This window comes from Chelonia mydas, chromosome 9 (assembly GCF_015237465.2).
Source record: "Chelonia mydas isolate rCheMyd1 chromosome 9, rCheMyd1.pri.v2, whole genome shotgun sequence".
NCBI classification, from domain to species: domain Eukaryota; kingdom Metazoa; phylum Chordata; order Testudines; family Cheloniidae; genus Chelonia; species Chelonia mydas.
Genome location: NC_057855.1, coordinates 46,401,253 through 46,420,772, shown reverse-complemented (window position 1 = coordinate 46,420,772; position 19,520 = coordinate 46,401,253). Strand labels below are relative to the sequence as shown.

Genomic DNA, 19,520 nt, shown 5'->3' with positions numbered 1-19,520 from the left:
TGTCTTTAGCACCCAGTCGGAACATTTTGCTAAAAACAATATTTTCCCTGGTTGCATTTTCCTCCTCCACAAGGAGGAGTCCAGTTTTCAGTGTACATGCTCCTGGCAAGTGCCAACCCTGAATCTTGAAGAGCAGGAGCTTCTCGGGCAGTTTTCTTTGATTAGGATAAAACAGCTTGGAGGTCCTTCTCCTTCCCTCAAAGAAATAAATCACTAACCATTCAATAACCATTCCCACCTACTCTCACTCTTCTTACACTTCTCCTCACTGCTGCCCCCTAGAACATAGAAAATGGAAATATATAATTAATACTATTATGTAGTCACTGGATCCTGTCTTGAGCAACCACTTGAGTGACTGTTCAACAGAAAAGCTCTAATAAAGGTGGAGAATGATTATTTTCAGTCTCAATGGGGATTTTTTTAGGGTCATCTGAAGACGGGATGTTGAATAGAAGTAGGTTTCAGAGTAGCAGCCGTGTTAGTCTGTATTTGCAAAAAGAAAAGGAGTACTTGTGGCACCTTAGAGTATTCCATTTTTAAAACACTTGCAGCAGCTTGAGTTGCATACACAAATTCAGAATTTCCAAGATGCCAAAAAATTCAGCATTTGTGTACTGGTGAAGTCATGAGGCCTTTGCACAGAATACACAGGAATTTAAAAATAAGCCTTTGTACTCTCAGAGATATCTACTTAACTATAATTCCATAAATTAGTTCTGCTGCCAACTACAGGAATGTGGCCTTTTCTCTGTAATGTAGTTGTATGTCATTCTTAATGTGATAAACATTCATGTGACTTTTTTTTAAACTTCCTCACACATCTCAAGTTGCTTTCTTCCTTCACAGCTGGCTGTTTGATAATCTATTACCCTCCTCCAAAAACCAGACTGGAAATTCAAGTTCATTAGCAGACCTTGTATTCATACAACATGTTTATCTTTCAAGTTGAGATAGCATGTTATTCTACCTCAAGATTCAGAGAGAGAAAGAGAGAGAGAGAGAGAGAGAGAGAGAGAGAGAAAAGATGAGACAGAACAAAAGCATCTTGATCCATTATGATTTATTCTCTACAATACTTCATTAGAGGATAGAGTTCAATGATTTACACTCAGAAGTTATATAGCTAGGAGGCAACCAAGTGTAATACAAATAATTGGTCTGACATCTCTGCACTGAATGTCAAAAGAAGTCTCCTTGCTTTAAGGAAATAAAATAAAATTAACCAAAAAATGAAACATGTAGGTTCCAGAATACAAACAGAAAACAGCACTAAGTCTGTGAAGACTGCAGATGTTAACGTATTATGAAAAACAGGTAATCCTGTGCCAAAGTTAAAATGAACTTTCAGGATTTCTTAGACATCTTTGTTCTTATAAACTGTAGCTATATGTGATATTTTGACCATAAAACTTTTCAGACTGAAATGGCCTCTATAGAGATTGGATGTTTAACATTATGAAAAATAAAAGTTTAAGAACCTCACAGTGAAAACATTCCAACACTGACAACTCCAGTGATCAAAGACATTCTCCGGTGGTTACTGTAAAACAAGACAATGCATAACTGCAGCAAGGTAACTTCCCAGGAATGGTTATCATGAGAATAAACCCTTCTGGACCAAAAGGCACTCAGCTAAGGATGAGCCAAATCCAAACCAGCTGACTATTACTGGTACCCTCCAAAGAGCAGATTTTACCTGCTATCCAGCTGAGGGCTACAGCAACTGAAGGGAACCCTGTAGAGACGATCTTTAATCCTAGTGGTCACCATTTATTTTGGTTGCCCACTTCTTGTTAGGCAACTGAAAAGCCATATGTTTCATTTCAGACTTGTCTCATCCTTATGCATGCCTGCCATCTAATGATTCAGAAATAGGATTATTTCCTGAGAACCACTGCCCCTGCCAGAGATTTTTCTGAGATGATGTGACTACTGGCATGCTTTTCAATTGATTTCTAACTGGACCCCACTTGGGACTGATTCTGAGAGTGCCCAGTTCTCAGACAGCAGACTGGTGTTTCTTGGGTCTGCTTGCTCTTCCACTCACAGCACCAAGACAAGAACACAGTCCATCTTTAACAGAGACATTTTTATTTATAGACTGGGTGGGGGGGAGGGGAGGATGGAAGTGGGAGGGGTAAGGCTTCCCCACTCCAGAGCCATTCAGCCCACTTCCATCTAATACAACCAAGTCACTCAGTCCTAAAGTTCTGTTCTTAAAATGGCAGCTAACCCACCCCCTCCTCTATTAAAATTCAATCCAATCCAGAGAACACAATACACTTTCAAAGACACAGATCAGAGCAAACATTTGAAAAATAAACTATAGAGTCGTGTAGCCTGGCACTATATGCCTGCATGACCTGTCTCGCTAGTGTGCCCAGGGGTGAACAGCCTGGCACTATATACCTGCATGATCAGTCTCACTGAGCATGCTCAGGGGTGAAGTTTTAGCACCAATTGTTTTGCTTTTTTAAATCTTTAAAAATCAAATTCTAACATAGAACACTTGAACAGTAACGAGTGTAGCCCTATGTATCAGTACTGATTGACGGCGGAGGTGAATGGTATGTCCAGACCGGACCCTGCCCCCTCCCACATCAGTTCACGGCACCTAGGAGAGTAATTACAAATCACTCTAGTTTGTAACAAGACTGATTTATTCTCAGCAGCAGGAAATCGTGAAACAATCCCTTAATCTTCAAACTTGTTTCATCTACATCACAAGGGAAATGTGGTAATTCATAAGAATGACCCAGTACAGAAGCAAGGCTGGGACAATATTGCACAGATATCCAAAATAGGACCCCCTCCTTTTCCTCACATCTACATTCCCCCAAGAGCAGCACAACATGACACTGACAAGCAAAACTGCAAGGTTTTGTTCACTTCTTCAGAAGAATTAGAAGGAACAGCATGCTCAGTTTTGAGGTTTCTTACAGACCCACTTCCCACACAAGGAGAGAACTTGTGTAAATTTCTGGCTGGGAATATCAGACTATTTAAAAAGCCAGCATTACCACACATATTTTAGAGGATATATGCAATCAAATATCCATTAGACCATTATGCTGTTAATCTGTGTTTTCTTTGACCATCCTTGCCTATTACCAAGATATTTGTAAGAAGCTTGTATAATCATTTTACAGCCCCTGCTGATTAATTTAGAGGTGCCATAATCCAGTATTCAGGACATCATTCAGGGACTTGGGTAGGAGGAGTATGCAGACTGGATAAGAAGATGCTTCCATTTAGTAGCAAATATCTTGTGTAATCAGCAATTATGGGTGAGGAAATACAAAATGCACAGGAGTTTAATAGGGTTTGGGTAAAACTGATATTTAAAAAAAAATTGCTTGGTGTGGCAATGACTAAATTGTGTTAGACAATGACTTACAAGGTAACCTACATAGCTTTACTCTGTGGACCTGCCTTGAACTGGAACATCAACAACTCTCATATCAGATCAACAGTCACCCTAGAGAAAGTGGCTGTCCTGTTGAAAGGAATGTCTCGGAGAGTGCTTGCTTGACTTAAACAACTTTCAGGCACTAGATTCATTTGTATGACTGCAATCAATGCCCTGCAAGAGCCCCCTCCCACTCCCCAATCCGTCGTAGGCTCTACCACCAGTGTCTAAAGCAGTAAGGAAGCCTAGTTGTAATTGAGAGGAGATCTTCCAGGCAGACTCAAGTACCTCACCATTTCTGTTCAATAGCAGGCTACATCATAAAAGACTGTTTAAACCAGCAAACTGAATATGAACCAGAAGAGGAGGGCTGGAGAATTCAACTGAGAGTAGAATCTGAGAATTAAAGCCTTCTGGGGTTTGTTTAAGCAATGGTTTCATTTGTAATACCATCCAAAGGGTGTTCACATCTTTAAAAGGTTTCCATCCAGCAGGAGGGGGTGCTATCCAGATGTTCAACCCTCCCCTTAACATGATGTCCACCTGTGATGTTTGGGGACTGTAATCAGATCTTGATACACAACAAATACCAGATTAAAAAAAGAATTTAAAATAACCTAAAAATGTTTTGTTGGACTCCGTTGCCCAGACTGCCAGAGGAACGCTTCTACTTGATCTGGGGGGCTTTCAAAATTAACAATTCAAGTTTCCAGAGTGTAGGACATACAAGGATACAGCAATATGAAGTGGCACTTGCACTCCCAGAGGTCTTCTGCACCTCACTGCAATTCCTAGTTATGGAGCCCCAATCCAACTAAACCCCCATTTTGAGGGAAGGCTGAGATAAGGCTTGGGCCCCTGAAGTTCTGTCACACTCACATCATTCCCCCCAGGTCAGCTGGAAGGCAGACTTGGCAACGGAAGCTAGCATCATAAAATGGTGCAGTAATAGAAGTAACTGGACCAAGAAGAGGAGGCATCTGCCCCAATGATGTCATAGCCGTTGGTGGCAACTGGGGGGCGAGACTGGTCATGCAGCCTTGTGTCAGGAGTAATGATTGTAGAGGGGCGGGGCATGAAGAGTGCCATTCTGGAAACAATGCTGACGGGAAGCCATATATTCTGCATAACTGATTGTCACCTTCTCACTGCGGTACCTGGGAGGAAACAGGAAATAACAGGTTGTAACTACAACACAATATTCATCAGCAAAAATATCAAGTGTGTACTTATTATCTTAATTTATATAGCATCACAACGGTTGAGCAACCTCACACAGAGCAAGATGGGCTCCGTGCCTGAAAAAATGTCAATTGTGAGATTGGAGTGAAAGGCTGAAGAAGGGCTTTGTGTCTCTATCCATCCATCCTATAAGCAATGCCCAACATTTTTCAAAGTTGGGTGCCTAAAAGCAGGTACCTAAACAAATATTTAGACACTTGATCAACATGACCAGATTTCCAACAGTGAGACCTCTCAGATGTCAATGAGTATTCAGCACCTTTGAGAATCAGGCCACTTTGATGCAGTTGCCTAAATATGAATTTAGGTACCTAACTTAAGGCATCCAAGCTTGTAAGGTTTGGCCCATGATTCAAGAGAGGACACAAGTGACCTGCGCTAGCTCAGCACGGAAGACTGACAAAGGTATTTGTTGCCTATAAACAGAATACTGTTTATGTCAGATCATGCAAGTCCTTCTACATAGCTCACTTTTCCACACACATTAGGTGTGTTTTAGCATCACATATTTCAACATCGGAGCCTGACTTGAGACAATCATAGTTACAGTGTTTCAGGAAGTGGTAATCTGGAACACTGGCAACAAGCTGCCAGTTTACATTCGTTACGCATGTCCACTTTGAGAAAAGGTGTGAGTTGTTTGCCATAAGCAGAGGAGTTAAACTTTTAGGGAAACAGTAGAATGTTATTTTCAAGTGTTATTAATCCCCGATGTGAATTTAATTTTTAATATACTTGAAACATTTATGAAATGACTAATGAAGCTCCAAAGTAAAGGAGGGTTTCCTGAAGAGTGTACATAGCTACTCTGTGTTCCACCATCAGAATCCAAAGAATCTGAGGGTCCATTTTTTGGAAACTTGTGAATTTCTGCAACAGATCAGGGTTTGCTTCCATGCATAGCATTTTACATATGTACACAACAGCTGAAGGCAAGTCCATATTATCCCTGGTTTTAATGAATCTTCACCCCATCCCTTCCTCTGTTACTATACCACATTTCCACTTCCTTGCTTGGGATGAGAGCTGACATGATAAATGATGCTGTTACAAGACAAGAAGCAGAAGTCCCCATTTTTACCCTACACACCCATATCCTGCAGACACTGCTTCCTCCTAGCAGACACAAAGGGAATAGAACCAACAGTGCAGTTGGGAGCATGGATAGGTGGGCAATTCTGAAAACCAGCCAACTTTAAGGCTGGTTCCACTTTAAAAGAGCTTTACCTTCCCTCACAGATATGCCATCTAACTGAGTAATATATGGACTAGGAGGGATCCATTGAGAAGAAGCATCTACCTTATGTTAGCTTAGTGAGATCTACTTCTTTTAATCTTTCACCTTGACGAATGTCAAGTAAATTTAGAGGCGGTAAAGTTTCGTTTGGAATTTGCTTACTTGGAGGTGCCCAGCTCCATAACTTCTGGATGAAGTGAACATATTACACTGTGTTGCAATATAAGCTCTCTACCTCATGGATAACATTTGCGATGCTGGCCTTCACCCTACACCTCTCATCTGAATATGGCATATCAATACTGGTATCAAAGGCAAGCAGAAGATGGAGTAATTGTTTTTGAAACCAATAATATACTATCCGATTAAGTTAAAACTACAAAGCTGTCAGCTTACCTGGTGAGTTTAATTGTTTTCCTAAAGTCATTGGTAATCGGGGCCTTAAATCCACCTTTCCTGAGCAAGGAGTCTATGGTCTGGATCTGATCCCAGTCTGTTGAGAAGTAACAGCAAGGGGGATTATTATTTTAGTATACAGCCACATTGCAAAGAAAAGCGAGAGACAAACAGGGCTGTAGAAAACCAGAAAAACCAGTGCTGACAAAAAAAACAGAACATACAGGACTGAGCCTTATAAACACACTGAGTGAGTTGGACATGCATGGTCTCATACTTGCACACTTATCTACACACACTCCAACCCTTCTAAAATCCTAGGGGAACTGTAACTCCTGAAATATAGCAGCTTAGTGTTCTTCTGGGAAGGTCTCCGCCCTGCTACTGCTGCATGGACCGCTGACCCATTTCTCCATGTACCACTCAAGTTAGTTGTCTAAATCTTAAAATAATACCTAGCTCTTACAGAGTCGAATTTGGACCAGCCTGATGGTCTAGTGACAGCACAGTGCACTAGTGTGTGAGAGATCAGAATTAAAATTCCTACCTTGGTCTTTTGCCCCAGGGCCAGCAGGATGTGACAACTCAACTCTGCAATGTGGAGGAAAGGAGGCAATATTTTGTGCAGTTACAATGGTGGCCATTGCTAGTTGAGTGGGAATTGTGCTCAAATGGTGCCTGGCTCCTGCCCTCATCTAGAGGAAGCTACAGTAGCAAGAATGAGGAGGAAAGGGTCTCTCCTGTTGGAATGCTGGTGCTGTGTGGCCTGCAGATATCCTTGGTGGTGGGAGAAACACCAAAGAGGAAACATGCAACACTGAATAAAGCTGAAAGGTCCAAACTTCAAGATCCTCCACCGTTTAAGTCTGGGATCCTTTCCACCCTAAAGGACTCAATTGTGTGTGTACATGGGAGGGGGAAGAAGGGCCAGATGAAAGCTAGACAGCAGTGGTGTGGAGTGTCTATTAGTCACATGATGTGTGGTGTGTTTGTGGCTCTAGTGGAAGGCCTTTCACACCTATTGCAATCTAGACCCACAATCCTTAACTTTAAATATGCCAGTTCTGTGACAAGATAAACTGCCATATATGGCAGCCATCTGAAACCCACCTTGTTCCTTAGCAACCTCAGGTAAGTACGTGGCTGTACGTTTGACACCTTTCTCATTGATGAACTCTATTCTGATCCCATGGATCCCAACCTACAAATGGAAATGAAAAGCCAAGTGAGAAGTATTTGCTGGGATTGAATCCCTGACTGACTTATCTTCATCAAAGCACAATGCATCATTGCGCCAGTCTGGCCACATTCCTGCCACGGTAAAGGACCGTCTCTCTCTCCCAGGCCAGCCTAACCAAAGGCTTCCCCAGATGGGCAAATGGCCCCCTGCCTTTTCTTCCAGGCCAGCACAACCAGTCTTCCTGCCTCCTCTCCTGGGCCAAACTAGGCCACAGACTTCTAACAGGGCAAAGAGCTTCCCATCTCCTCTCCTGGGCCAGCCAGGCCATGAGTTCCTGTAGAGGAAGAGTCACACCAGCAGACTACACCCACAAGCCAAAAACTCTGGCAAGTTCCCCTTCTTTATTTATCCTTATAAAATGAATGCATTTCCATGTACTGTATCCCTAGCGTTCTGGCACCAATTGGCTCCTTAGGACCTAAACTATATCCTCCTCTAATCCCCAATGTCCTCATATTCCACCAAATTGTCTCTAGATTCCCATAAAACCAGCCACATCCTCACCTCCTTTAACCCTCCAATCAGATCCCTTCCCAACCACAACAGGACTATTCGTCCATCACTTAACTGGTCTCTTTCCTGTCTCCTCTTGTTTTCCATCCCCAGTTCCTCTGAGCCCAGTTATAACATCCATACACCCTTGTAATGAAGGAGACACATTACCATGTACTAACCCGAACCCGAATGGAACGAGAGAGTGATGCAGAGTTCCAAATGCACCTGTTCTCACCTCCCAGTCCAGGTAGTCACTGGCATCCTCAAAGTTAGTGAGGAGGGAGACAGAGCAGAAAAGTTTAGGTAGCTCCTCACGGGTCAGGGGGGGAAATCGGCTGTCCTTAAGTGCACTACAGAGGGACAGAAACACATGGCCTAAAACCAGACACTGCATCAACATTTCAGACACACACAGATTCATTACATTTAAAACCTGCCTGAGATTACAGAAAACAATTTCTCCAGTCACAAGAGGCAGAGGACATTGTAAGTAATCCTACCCTGTTATCTTCATATTATGTATCCAGAGACCTCAACATGGTTCACTAGAAGATACAACAGAGCTTCTCTGGATTTGTAAAGAAATAATCGCTTTGGCAAGAGAATTGAAACTGAATTAACCACCAAAACGTGCAGGCTGCGGGCACATTCAGCATGTAAATAAGTTTGAAATTACCTTTAAAAAAATTAAGAGGTCAAGCAAAATCCAGATGTCACAGATAACAGAAGACTCAGCTGTTGCAGAGATGGTCCATAAGGTCCCTGGTATGTCACGTTTTTCAACTATCGTGCAGTTCTGAATGTTTCTTTTATTATGAAATGTATAAAATTATACAGATTTATAAATCTAATAAAGTTTCTCTGATGCGTTGAATCCTCTTTAAAAACAGAGGTCTTTAGCAAGTTAGGTTGGTCTCAGAATAACTTCATTTTCAGTGTTATTACCTGGTTAATGTGTATTCCCTGAGTCCTGAATGAAGATTCATGGCTGAGAAGGTTCCAATGCAGCCACGAAGCCGCTTGTCTCGCCCCGTCTTCCACGTCACAAAAAGGGGACTGAAAAGGCAAAACACACACTCACTAGCCTCAAAGAATCCCGGCCTTGGGGGAGACCAGCAAAATGTGAAAAAGCAAGTGTGTGCTAATTCTGATAAGCACCAGTGTGCCATCTGTTACCCAGTAATTTTTTGTTAAAGGCATTCCCCTCCCACCCCCACTTTTCACACTACAGCTCAGTATCTATTACCTTTTCCCATGAGCAGCAGAGTTGCTTAATCCCATAGGTTGTCTCTCTGTGCAAGTCTCTGAATTCTTGGTATTGTCCACTAGTTTATACACAAATCCACAAGAAATTAACATAGGTGAAACAAACACCTATATATTTATAGCATGCCTTTAAAACTGAAGGATGCCGAAGCGCTGTACAAAAAGCACACATTTAGGGTTGTGAAAAAAAGCTTTTCTTCAGGAAAAAAACAAACCTAGATTTTTCTGGGTTATGTCCATGTTCTGACATCTGGGTCAATTCTCCAGGGCTAGGAAAGTTTTTGTTCCTTATTCCTTTTGCCTATGTTTAATTTGATTTATATGTATGTCTCCTGCTGAACAGACATTCTTGACTGAGCAAAAACAAAATACTACATCATCCCACCCTCTTACACAGTTTTATTGCAATTTTTCACACCCTTCTCTCCCAAGGATTTACATGAACATATTTGCAGGGTTTTTGGGTTTTGGGGTTTTTTTGGGGTGGGAGTGGGTTGGTATGAGAAACCGTAGGCTCTAATTTCAATCTGTGAATTAAATTAACTCCTAACTTTTTTAGGGCAGGAAAGTGATGAGATTGTCAAGGTTTTCATTAGGCCCAGATGGGACGCCTGGAGGGGGGGAGTGGAACAGGAATGGGTGGAGTCATTGGTGGCTGGAGAGGAGGTTGTGATCAGTGGGTGGAATAGTCTCATTAGCTGTTGGAGAAGGGAAAGAGTTTGTGAAGGGCTGAGAGGAGGTATAATGTTGTGAACTGTTAGGGGGTTTGCTAAAATCTATGAACTTCTAGAAAGTTGGGCAGGGCATCTGATAATGTGGAGCTACACATAAAGCTAGGTAGCTAACCTTATTTTTCCAGGCTTCACAGTACTGAATTCAATTGTTGGTCACTTTTAATTCTAACCAGAATAAATGAGAAAGGTGTTAAATTAATGCTTCAAAACAAGTGATTAGTTAATACCAAACATCAGTGTACGAATTTCTCAGATTGAGTATGTCTAAAGATGAAAAGTGGTAGAAGAGAAGCAAGAGTATGGATGGAAGTAATGAAAGCAATTTTTCTAAAGAAAAATCTAAACACTGTCAAGAGTTGTGAATGAATAAAGTTAAAAAGGATTCATTCTCATCTCAAAAAAAATGCAGAAAATTGGCTTTTTTTAAATTTTCAAAAGGTGCCATTGGAAGAAACTTTGTCTACTGAAGTGGAAGAGCAGAATCCTGATGAATTTATTGAACCTCTAAGTGAAACATTTTCAATTACCAAAACCACTACGATATTTTGCTTGGGGCACAAAAATAAATGAAAATGTGAGCACTTCTCAAGTGCAGTCATGTAAACTTCTGATGTATGGGTGTTTAGAACACTACTTAAAATCCAGTGAGGAAAGCGACACCCAATAACATCCCTGAGCAAAAATAGAATTGCCATATTGGATCAGAGAAGTCACCATTAGTTCAGTTTCCTACCACTGACAGTGGCCAGTACCAGACACAGTCCCAGAGGAAGGGGCAAGAAAGACTCAAGTGGCAATTATGGAATTATCTGCCCAAATAGGAAGTTGAAAAATTCTTCCACAACCATTAGCAATATGATGGTTGTTTGAATGCAAAGAAACACAGGATTAATGGTTTGAGCAATGCTTGGTGGAACTCTCAGGAGAGTGCATCTCTACATTTTCATCCAGCTCCTGCATACTGAAACTGGCAATGGGCATGTGGAAAAACATAATACACATTTCACATAACAGACATAACAAAACTCACAAAAAGAGGTTTTCGAGGAACTTGGACTCCTGAGGAACCTTACTACCATAGAGTCGGTGGAAATTTGGCTTGATCTAGTAAATACTGGAACCACACAAGGACAAATTAAAAAAAATAAATCAGAAACGCTCTGGAACCCTTCCTTTACTTAGCTAACATGACACTGATCCCAAATAGAAAGGTCACAGGCTGAGCCCTGAAAAAGAGGGAGAGCCTGAAACATGGCTGATGGAACATAATCCTGAGTTAGTTCCTTCTTTTCTAGGATTGAAATTGAAGATGCATATTTCTACCCAAAATCTATGTTGTCAATGAACTGCATTGCCACTTTTTTGCATCAATATGATGGAAATATAATCACAGAGAGCAGGACAGTTGAATTCAGAATGGTGTCAATTTTCAGAAGACCAGCATACCTGAGGCTGTACAGCCAGCATCCATTGTGCTGGTTTTTAGCACATCCACATTGCTTTGTTCAAAACTTCTTAAAATAATGTTGATGTTGAAAAAGGATATAATCTGTAAAAGTATCCTGGTACCAGACGACAGACAAAATATAGCTAGGTTTCACTAATTAGCAAACTAGGAACTTGATTATGGTATTTTTGTTGTTTTCCTACTTCTAGGATTATAAGCTTTTTCATTTTATAACAAGTGCATCTACTTTACCATTTGTCTAGCATACCTCTGTCCACCTGACCTGGTCACCATTAGTGCATAACTTTGTCTCCCTTGTCTATACGTCTTAATTATAAGTTAACGGAGAGAAAAGGACACCATTGCAAATTACTTCTGTATTTTAGTCTAATTGCTTTGAGCACTTGACACCACTTGGTTTTATATAGTCTATTACACTTCTGTCTCATGCCCCAGCATGACAACATCATATGCCCATGCTCTTCCTAAGGGCCTGAGAGAGAGAGTTTGCTAGTAGCAGCAAAGCTAAAGAAGGAACAGCAAGCACTTGCACCGAGTAAGGGGAAGGAAGAGATAGGCCCACAGACGTGATGTTCTGCTCTCTTTAGGACCTTTATAAGTATCACCTTAGGAACAGAAAAACCCTTATTGAAAAAGAGCAATTTTAAAAACTCGAGATGTACTATCAAAATCTTGAATTATTTAAAAGTGTTCTGTGATAGTGTGTGTGAAAGAGGTTATACAAAATAAAGTTGCATTATTGACTTGGGAATAGACAAAACAATACAGCTCATCTTCCTGTTCCAAGCAGCAAGCAACAAACAGTGAGCAGATGAATATATCCTTTTCTAAAAGAAACCCTGTGATCCCAGGGAATGACAAGGACCCATTCAGCTGGAAATATTTAGATTTGGATTTTACCGGCAACTATTTTATAGTCTAGCCTAGACCATTTCTCTGCTCAGATGTATTTATAATACTAGATAACACAGCCTACAGTAGCGTACAGCATGCAGCCAGAATCCTCATGTGATGACAACTGTACACATACACAACCTATGTCATGTGGATGCCACATATTGATAACTAAATGGGGGTGGAAGCATCCAGTCTATTTAATAAGTCTATAACAAGCTTAGCTATTGACAAAGGTGGATGTACTTTTACCTAAATTTTACATTAATGTAAATTAAATTAAAAATTAAAGTGATTTATTTTTATCCACTTTTGGTGGTGGCTCATCTGTGCCACAACCCCTCTTTAAGGAGTCCCACAGGGTTCAATTCTCAGCCCACTGTTCTTTTCTATCTGCTTTTTTGTCATCTTTAACACCTGTAATGTCTTGTCATCCATGCTCTCTGCTTGTCTTGACTAAGTAAACTTGAGGGTTCCTCTCAACTCCCTCAGCTAAACCTCACTGTTTTTGATACAATATCAGACAGCGCTTCACCTTAGTTAAACTCTGTGAGGAAATGCTTGAGGAGTATCCTCACAGAACTAATCCATCTCCTTTTTCTCCTAGACACCTTCTTTGTTCATAGCCTTGGCGTCATCCTTGAACCAGGACTCTCCATCTCTTCTATAGCTGCATATCTGCCTAACACCATCTCCACAACACTGCCCATTTACACCATTGCTTTCATTCCTCCAAATCTTCATTATCTCACTTTGACTACTGCAACTCTCTGCATGTGTGAGAGGATTGGCAAAAGAATCAGCATTTGTCTCACCCACATCCTCAACCAACTTCAACTGGCTCATCCTTTATTTCAGGATGGATCCTTTGTTTTCAATAACCTCACACTGATTTGCTTCAACCTACCGCTGACATAATTGACCGTCCTACCACTCACCAAACAGTAGCCTCATCCCTTCATAAAATCAGCGCGATAGGCATGAAGGTTGGTTTCACTGCAGTACCTGCCACATGATGTTGGCTCCCTACCCCATCCTCAAATTTACCATCTTATTTTAAATGTCTTCTGAAAAGCTCCATATCACTTCTGTTTCTCTTATTCTACTTTAACCCTTTTGCATGAAAGGCATTATACAAGTTAAAGCTGCATTTTGTTATAATGAGGGTGATTATTATATAATTAAGTTCTTTCAGCAAGGAATCAAATCACAGTAGAGGGAAGTTGGGGATGCTTTATCATAAACTGGGATTGTACATCTTGGTAAGGGATATATTGCATTACCTAGCCCATTAGATAGGGAGCTGAAGCTTCTGGGTAAGCCTATTGCTCTTCCCACAGAGAGTTTCCAAGCTTAACATTTGCCCTCTATTAATATGACAAATAGAAATGTCATTCTCTAAATGCCTACTCATGTCCAACAACAAATCAGATGAGAGTTTTACTCCCTGCTTATGGTCAGTCTTTTTGTTTTTGATTTTAGATCATCCTACAAGCCATACAATACCCCCCTTGTGTTCCTGAACACTAGTTTGCCTGTTTTCCAAAGATCCCTTCTCCCTCCCCAACAAGTCAGAGCCCTGGGTGCTGGACTGTCAGGTTTCTTTCTGCACATATGGGTTTACTCACTAGGGATCATTGGTAAATCGAGGAAGTCGTGGCTGAGGGAAACCATAGAGATGACAGTAGAGTACGTCAAAGCAGTAGCAGCACATCTCCGCTGTCACTACAAGGTTCTTGGTACTGTTGGCAGTTCCATTAGGCCGAGAAAGTGGGCTCAGAGCTCCTGAAGTGGGATTCATTCGAGTAATTGGGGAATTTGCAGGGCCCAAAGTTAAGTCAGATATGTTCTCCCGTCCATTACTCCCATCTGCATGCTGGTGGTTCTGAAGATGACCTGAACTTGAGCCTGGCACAGTTGTAGCCTGATTCCCGTGACTGTGTGTTCCACTCCCAGACAATTTGGGTTTCTTTACCCCACAACAGCCTGCTGCCAACTTGGGCTCAAGTGGAGGAACACAGCGTCTTTTTCCCATCCTGATTCAGCACTTGCTGCCTGGAGCACTGCAGAACCCTGGCAAAAAAAGCAATATAAAAGATTGTTACACTTGGTAAAAAAAGCAAGAGAGTCTTCCTCTCCCCTATTAAGATATCAGACAGGTTCATTTTGGGAGGAGAAATGGCAGAGCAACACACTTACAGATACAAAACAACACCCAATGCATTGTACGGAAAGCGATTGTTTCATTGCAGAGTGAAAATGTATATAAGCCACTATCTTCACCTGATCACACTAATAACGTGATTGGTGGGGCTTACTGTATATTTTAAAAATAAAAGTAGGAAAATCAATACAAGAAAAATCATTTGGCTTTCAAGCAGGAAGTGAAATAGAAAAAAAAAGTGCTGGGACTCTAGTCACATCCCACTTGGCAATCTTCACTCCCTTAGGGCTCATTCTTTCACCTACTGGCTACTGACTCTCCCTTAATGGCTGTTAGCCCTTCATGTGGTGGGTTCCCCCTCCCGCACTCTCCTAAAGGATGTGGTCCACAGATCTTTTCTTGCAAGTTTCTTGAGAGCAAGGCTGTTGGCTTTCCTCCCCTTGATTCAGCTCAGGCCTGGTCAATATATGTCAAGAAGAAAAGGAAGCTGCCACCATAAACTGCTGTTTTATAAAAAGAAGCCACTACTGCAGACTCCAGCACACCAGGACTAGAACCACCAGCTGAAGGAAGCTGATAGTGTTTGCACACATCAAGTGCCAGCAATACAGACTCAAACCAGAGCTCATGGACAGGAAGGACTGTAGGTGGATATGTACCAGGGTAGGGAGTAGCTTTAAGCACAGCGTATACCCAGCATAAGAGAAGGAAACTGACTACCAGCCATGGGGGAGGGGGTAGAATTTACCATGGTCACAAGATGTAGGGAGGAAAAACAGAGTGCAGGCTCATGCACCCTGGGAAGGGGCAGATTGAATGTAGGCACAGAGATTTGGGCACCTGTGTAAGAGGGTCAGGAAATGATTGAGGGTCAGCATGCACAAGGGGTAAGAATCTATGTAGATAAGTACATGGTCCCAACACCATAATATCCAAGCATATCAAATTTGAATGTGTTTGTCCTCACAACAACCCTGTGAGGTAGGGCAATATCAGCCCCAGTTTTCATAATGGGGAACTAAGGCATGGAGAGTCTAAATGATTTACCCAAGGTCACAAAGGAAGCGTAGCAGAGCCAGAATCAAACCCAGGTCTCTGTTTGGCAGGCCAAAGTTTTGACCACTGGACCATTCTTCCAAATTCCAAATATTCAAGTGGTCAGTGAAATGAGTGCACACACAGGCTGGGAGGAAAAGAACCAATTTTGTACATAGCTGGTTAGACTGTTTTTGCAGGGAAATTCCCTTTCCTACAACCAAGAGCAATTTGAGCTCTAAGAAGTTACTTTAGCTGCCACAGGACTGTTGTACAATCCCAAAATGGACCATGATTGGTTCGGGATGTTCGTGAGTTGCTCTCTCTCGCTCTGGACTACTTCCATTTAAAGTGTTTAGGAATATCAGGACATTTAAAACAGAAGGGACATAGAACAGGAAACTACAGCATAAGGAACAATTCTTCAGTGGCTTCAGGGGATAGATAGATGACTTAATTCTTTCCTCTCTCTTCCTTCATGCCCAAATACAAATGAAAAATATTAGATGGAAATTTGACAAAATGATCTCTGAAACAATTAAGTGTTTAAGTTGCATATACTTAGACTTCAGTGTTAACAGCTGTTGAGATGAACCCCTCTGCAATATTGCTGTATTGCCTTCATGAAAACAGTGCATTTGTTCACTGTTTTTGCAAACAATTTTTTTTTTTTTAAATAAAAATTTAAGCTCTGAGCATGTATCATTACACAGAGAGAGAAATGGCATGGAAAGGAGGTCTTCCATGTTCTCATCTCTTCAGAGGCTCTGTATTAGGTAGAACCATCCTGCTAGCAACAGAGAGCTGCACACATCAAATGACTGACTCCTGCATCATCCAAAGTGCATCACTTATGAGCTACTAATGACTCCTTCCACTCATCCTATACCCCAACCTTCACAACAGCCAACCTTCAGTTCAATCAAGGTGTTACTACCACAAAGATCAAATGTCAGCTCTTCATTTTTGTTACCATAGGACTATAATTCATTATATGGCAACAGAAATAACGGCTCCAAACAGTAAAGATGGTCATTTTTGTAGTAACATTCTTGGGTCTTATGAACAAGGTGCTGTGATTTATTTTCCATTTTGATATGGATAGGGCAAGAGATATGGTTCTAGATGCTTTAAACAAAGTCAAGTGAATGAGTTTAATGCTCATGAAACTAAGGGACTAAATTGCACGGGTATGTGATGTGCCATCTTTCCCATACAACTATGCCAATACACCTCCATCCTGACTTGCAACAGCCCAATATTGCAGTCCAAGTTTGGTTTTCAGCAGTGACCACTCATCCTCCCCAATTGCTTTGCGAACAAATGAAGACTAGAGTGACACCAAGATTATTTTCACTTGTGACCTAATCTAGGATTTGACTGAGTAGAGATAAAGGCACTAGCTTTCTTCAAAGCAAGAGCCGCCTTGTAATGTGTTTGTAAGGCACACGGGAGCCTCAAACTGGACACTAGTGTAACACAAATGAACCAAGTCACACCACACAGCTCTCACTTTATCACTCTTAAATTCTCCACATACATACCCATTCACATATTAGACTACATCTTTTGAGAGGAGCAGAAAGACTAACAGTGCATGCTCAAGAAACACTTGTTTCAGAGATTGGGCACGAGAATCTTGAGGTTTCCAGCCATTTAAACAACATATCCCTTAAAAGCACAACACTTGGTCATCCTGCCACAATGTTAATTTATGATGCAGAGTTGACAAAACATGAAAGCCCTTTCAGTTTATCCAGGAAGGTAACTTTAGCACCCTGGGGGGTTGGCAGATTGTTTCTCTCTGGGCTACCATTATAGTAAAGTGCAAAGAAATAGGAGCTTACTATGTTGTTGTATTAGCATGAGGTCATACTTACCGAAAACAGAAAGCTTGTATTGCCAAGAGAGCAGCAGCGTGTGGGGGAAGCTACTTTATATCAGGAATGAATTCTCTTTTCTCAGGTCCCATTCCTATTCCCCAAATCTGAAAGGGAGGATTTCAGGGATTGTGTTATAGATGAGGCTGAAGTTATAAAATGGTCATTACATAAAGACAAAAATTGTACAAAAAGATTCATGGAAGCTAGAGACTGGAGAGCAGACCACTCCTAACCACCAGGCCTAGGTGACATACGGGAAGAGGTGGATCAAGTGAAGCAGCTAACAAAGGCTGGGTATCTATCAATCATTACATTCCCTGGACCTCTTACATATGCTGCTCTCTGGGTATAATATAAACTCATTCAGAAGTCAGCATACAATGACCAGATACTTTAGTGGAGGCACTGTTTTTGATACAATATCAGACAGCGCTTCACCTTAATTAAACTCTGCCCTGGACGAGGAACTGCCTTCCCACCCTTCAGGAAAGGGCAAGACAGCCACAGAGCAACCAGGTGCTTTCAATAAACTCCAATTACTCTAAATCTCCACATTTTATGTCTTGGGGTATCTGCAAGGACTGGCAGGGGTGGGGTGGAGATGGGGCAGGTGACTGGGTGCACGTGCAGCGAGACAGGCAGGGGAGGGCAGGAGGAACTGGCAGGGGAGAAGCTGGCCTGAGAGGCAATATAGCACATGTGGGAGAGGGAAAGAGACGACTGGGCAAGTGGGGAGGAAGCAGGTGGTGTGGGGGATTTAGGTGGCTAGAGATGACCAGGCAAGCGGGGAGGGAGGTGACCAGGTGGGGGATGATGGGGCAGCAGGTGATCAATTAGGAGGGCAAGAAGTGGCCACTGGGGCCTAAGGGGATAGGATGACCAGTTGTCCCAATTTTATAGGGACAATTCCGATATTTGAGGCTTTTTTTTTAATATAGGGTCCCATTAACCCACACACCCTGTCCCGATTTTTCACACTTGCTATCTGGTCACCCTATAAGGGGAGGAAGGTGATTGGGCAGATGATGGGGCAAGAGATGACCAGATAGGGGAAGAAAGCAAGAGGTGAGTGGGCAGGGGCAGGAGATGTAAGGACAGGGGAAAAGAAGATGACAGGGCAGGAGGTGACCAGGAGGGGGAAAAGGAGGAGCCAGAGCAAGAGGTGACCAGGCAGGGGCAGGAGATGTAAGGGCAGGGGGAAAGGAGAGGATAGGGCAGCAAGTGACTAGGAGGATGGTGGAAGGAGGTGATAGGGCAGCAAGTGACGTGGGGGGAAGGCGGAGGAGACAAGGCAGGGGCTGGTGGGGCAGCAGTAGGAGACCAGCGGGGGTTGGGGGAGAAGGTGACTGGGGAGCTGATGAGGCAGGAGGTGAGCGGGGCGGGGGCAGCGAGGCTGCTTCTTGCCAACAGGCGGCACCCGAGGCCGCTAAACTTTCCGGGACGGGGGCGAGCGGGGCTGCACAGTCACCGCCCCCCCCGTCTCCGCCCCCCCGGCTCAGGGCGGGGATTTAACCTCCACCGCCCCGCGCGTAGGGAGGGGGCCCGGCTCCCCCGAGCGCAGAGGCCACTGTGGGTGGATGGGGGCCTGGCCGGGGACTTTCCCACCTTCTGCTCCGGCGCCGGAGGCTGCTTCTCTGCCGTCTCAGCCCAGCCGCCGCCGCCGCTGCCTCCCCTCCGCCGCCTCCTCCCGCTTCATGGAGCCATGGGCTGGGCAGGGGCTCCCCGGAGAAGCGGGCCCGGCGGGGCGGGGGGGGCCGCACAGCGAAGCCGGGACGAGGAATCCCCCAAGCCGCCGTGCAGAGGGACTGGAGGACTGGAAGGGAGCAAGGCAGCACCCAGGTCCTCCCCTATCCCAGAAGCCTCCTCCCTGACAGTGAGGTAATAGGGGAAGAATGTGCACAGTCCGCCAGCCTCCCATCGGCCCCGCGGCCCAACCATAGAGAAGAAGGGATAGTCTTCCACAAAGAAACCATAGATGTTGAATACTTCCGCTTCGCATCATGTGACCCCCAACCAGAGGTCGCGCCTTTCTTATCATGTGAGAAATCGCACGT

At 43.0% G+C, this 19,520-nt stretch overlaps 1 protein-coding gene across 2 annotated transcripts; it reads right to left on the bottom strand.

Annotated features, from left to right (window-relative positions):
* Window positions 1-1,046: 1,046 nt before the first annotated feature.
* Window positions 1,047-19,468, bottom strand: AMMECR1L (AMMECR1 like). 2 transcript variants are annotated; one of them, XR_005226693.2, is made up of 9 exons: window positions 19,072-19,326; window positions 17,464-17,570; window positions 14,013-14,457; window positions 8,968-9,078; window positions 8,258-8,372; window positions 7,398-7,488; window positions 6,835-6,878; window positions 6,288-6,384; window positions 4,555-4,569 (listed from the first exon to the last, which is right to left on the bottom strand). XR_005226693.2 is itself a non-coding variant. In XM_037908436.2 (8 exons), exons 3-8 carry the CDS (start codon window positions 14,417-14,419, stop codon window positions 4,458-4,460), a joined length of 933 nt encoding a protein of 310 aa, XP_037764364.1. In that variant the 5' UTR covers window positions 14,420-14,457; window positions 17,464-17,570; window positions 19,072-19,468; the 3' UTR covers window positions 1,047-4,457. The 2 variants fall into 2 exon arrangements, 1 of the variants encoding a protein (XP_037764364.1); XM_037908436.2 differs by lacking the exon at window positions 6,835-6,878 and having other exon boundaries at window positions 1,047-4,569; window positions 19,072-19,468.
* Window positions 19,469-19,520: the final 52 nt, after the last annotated feature.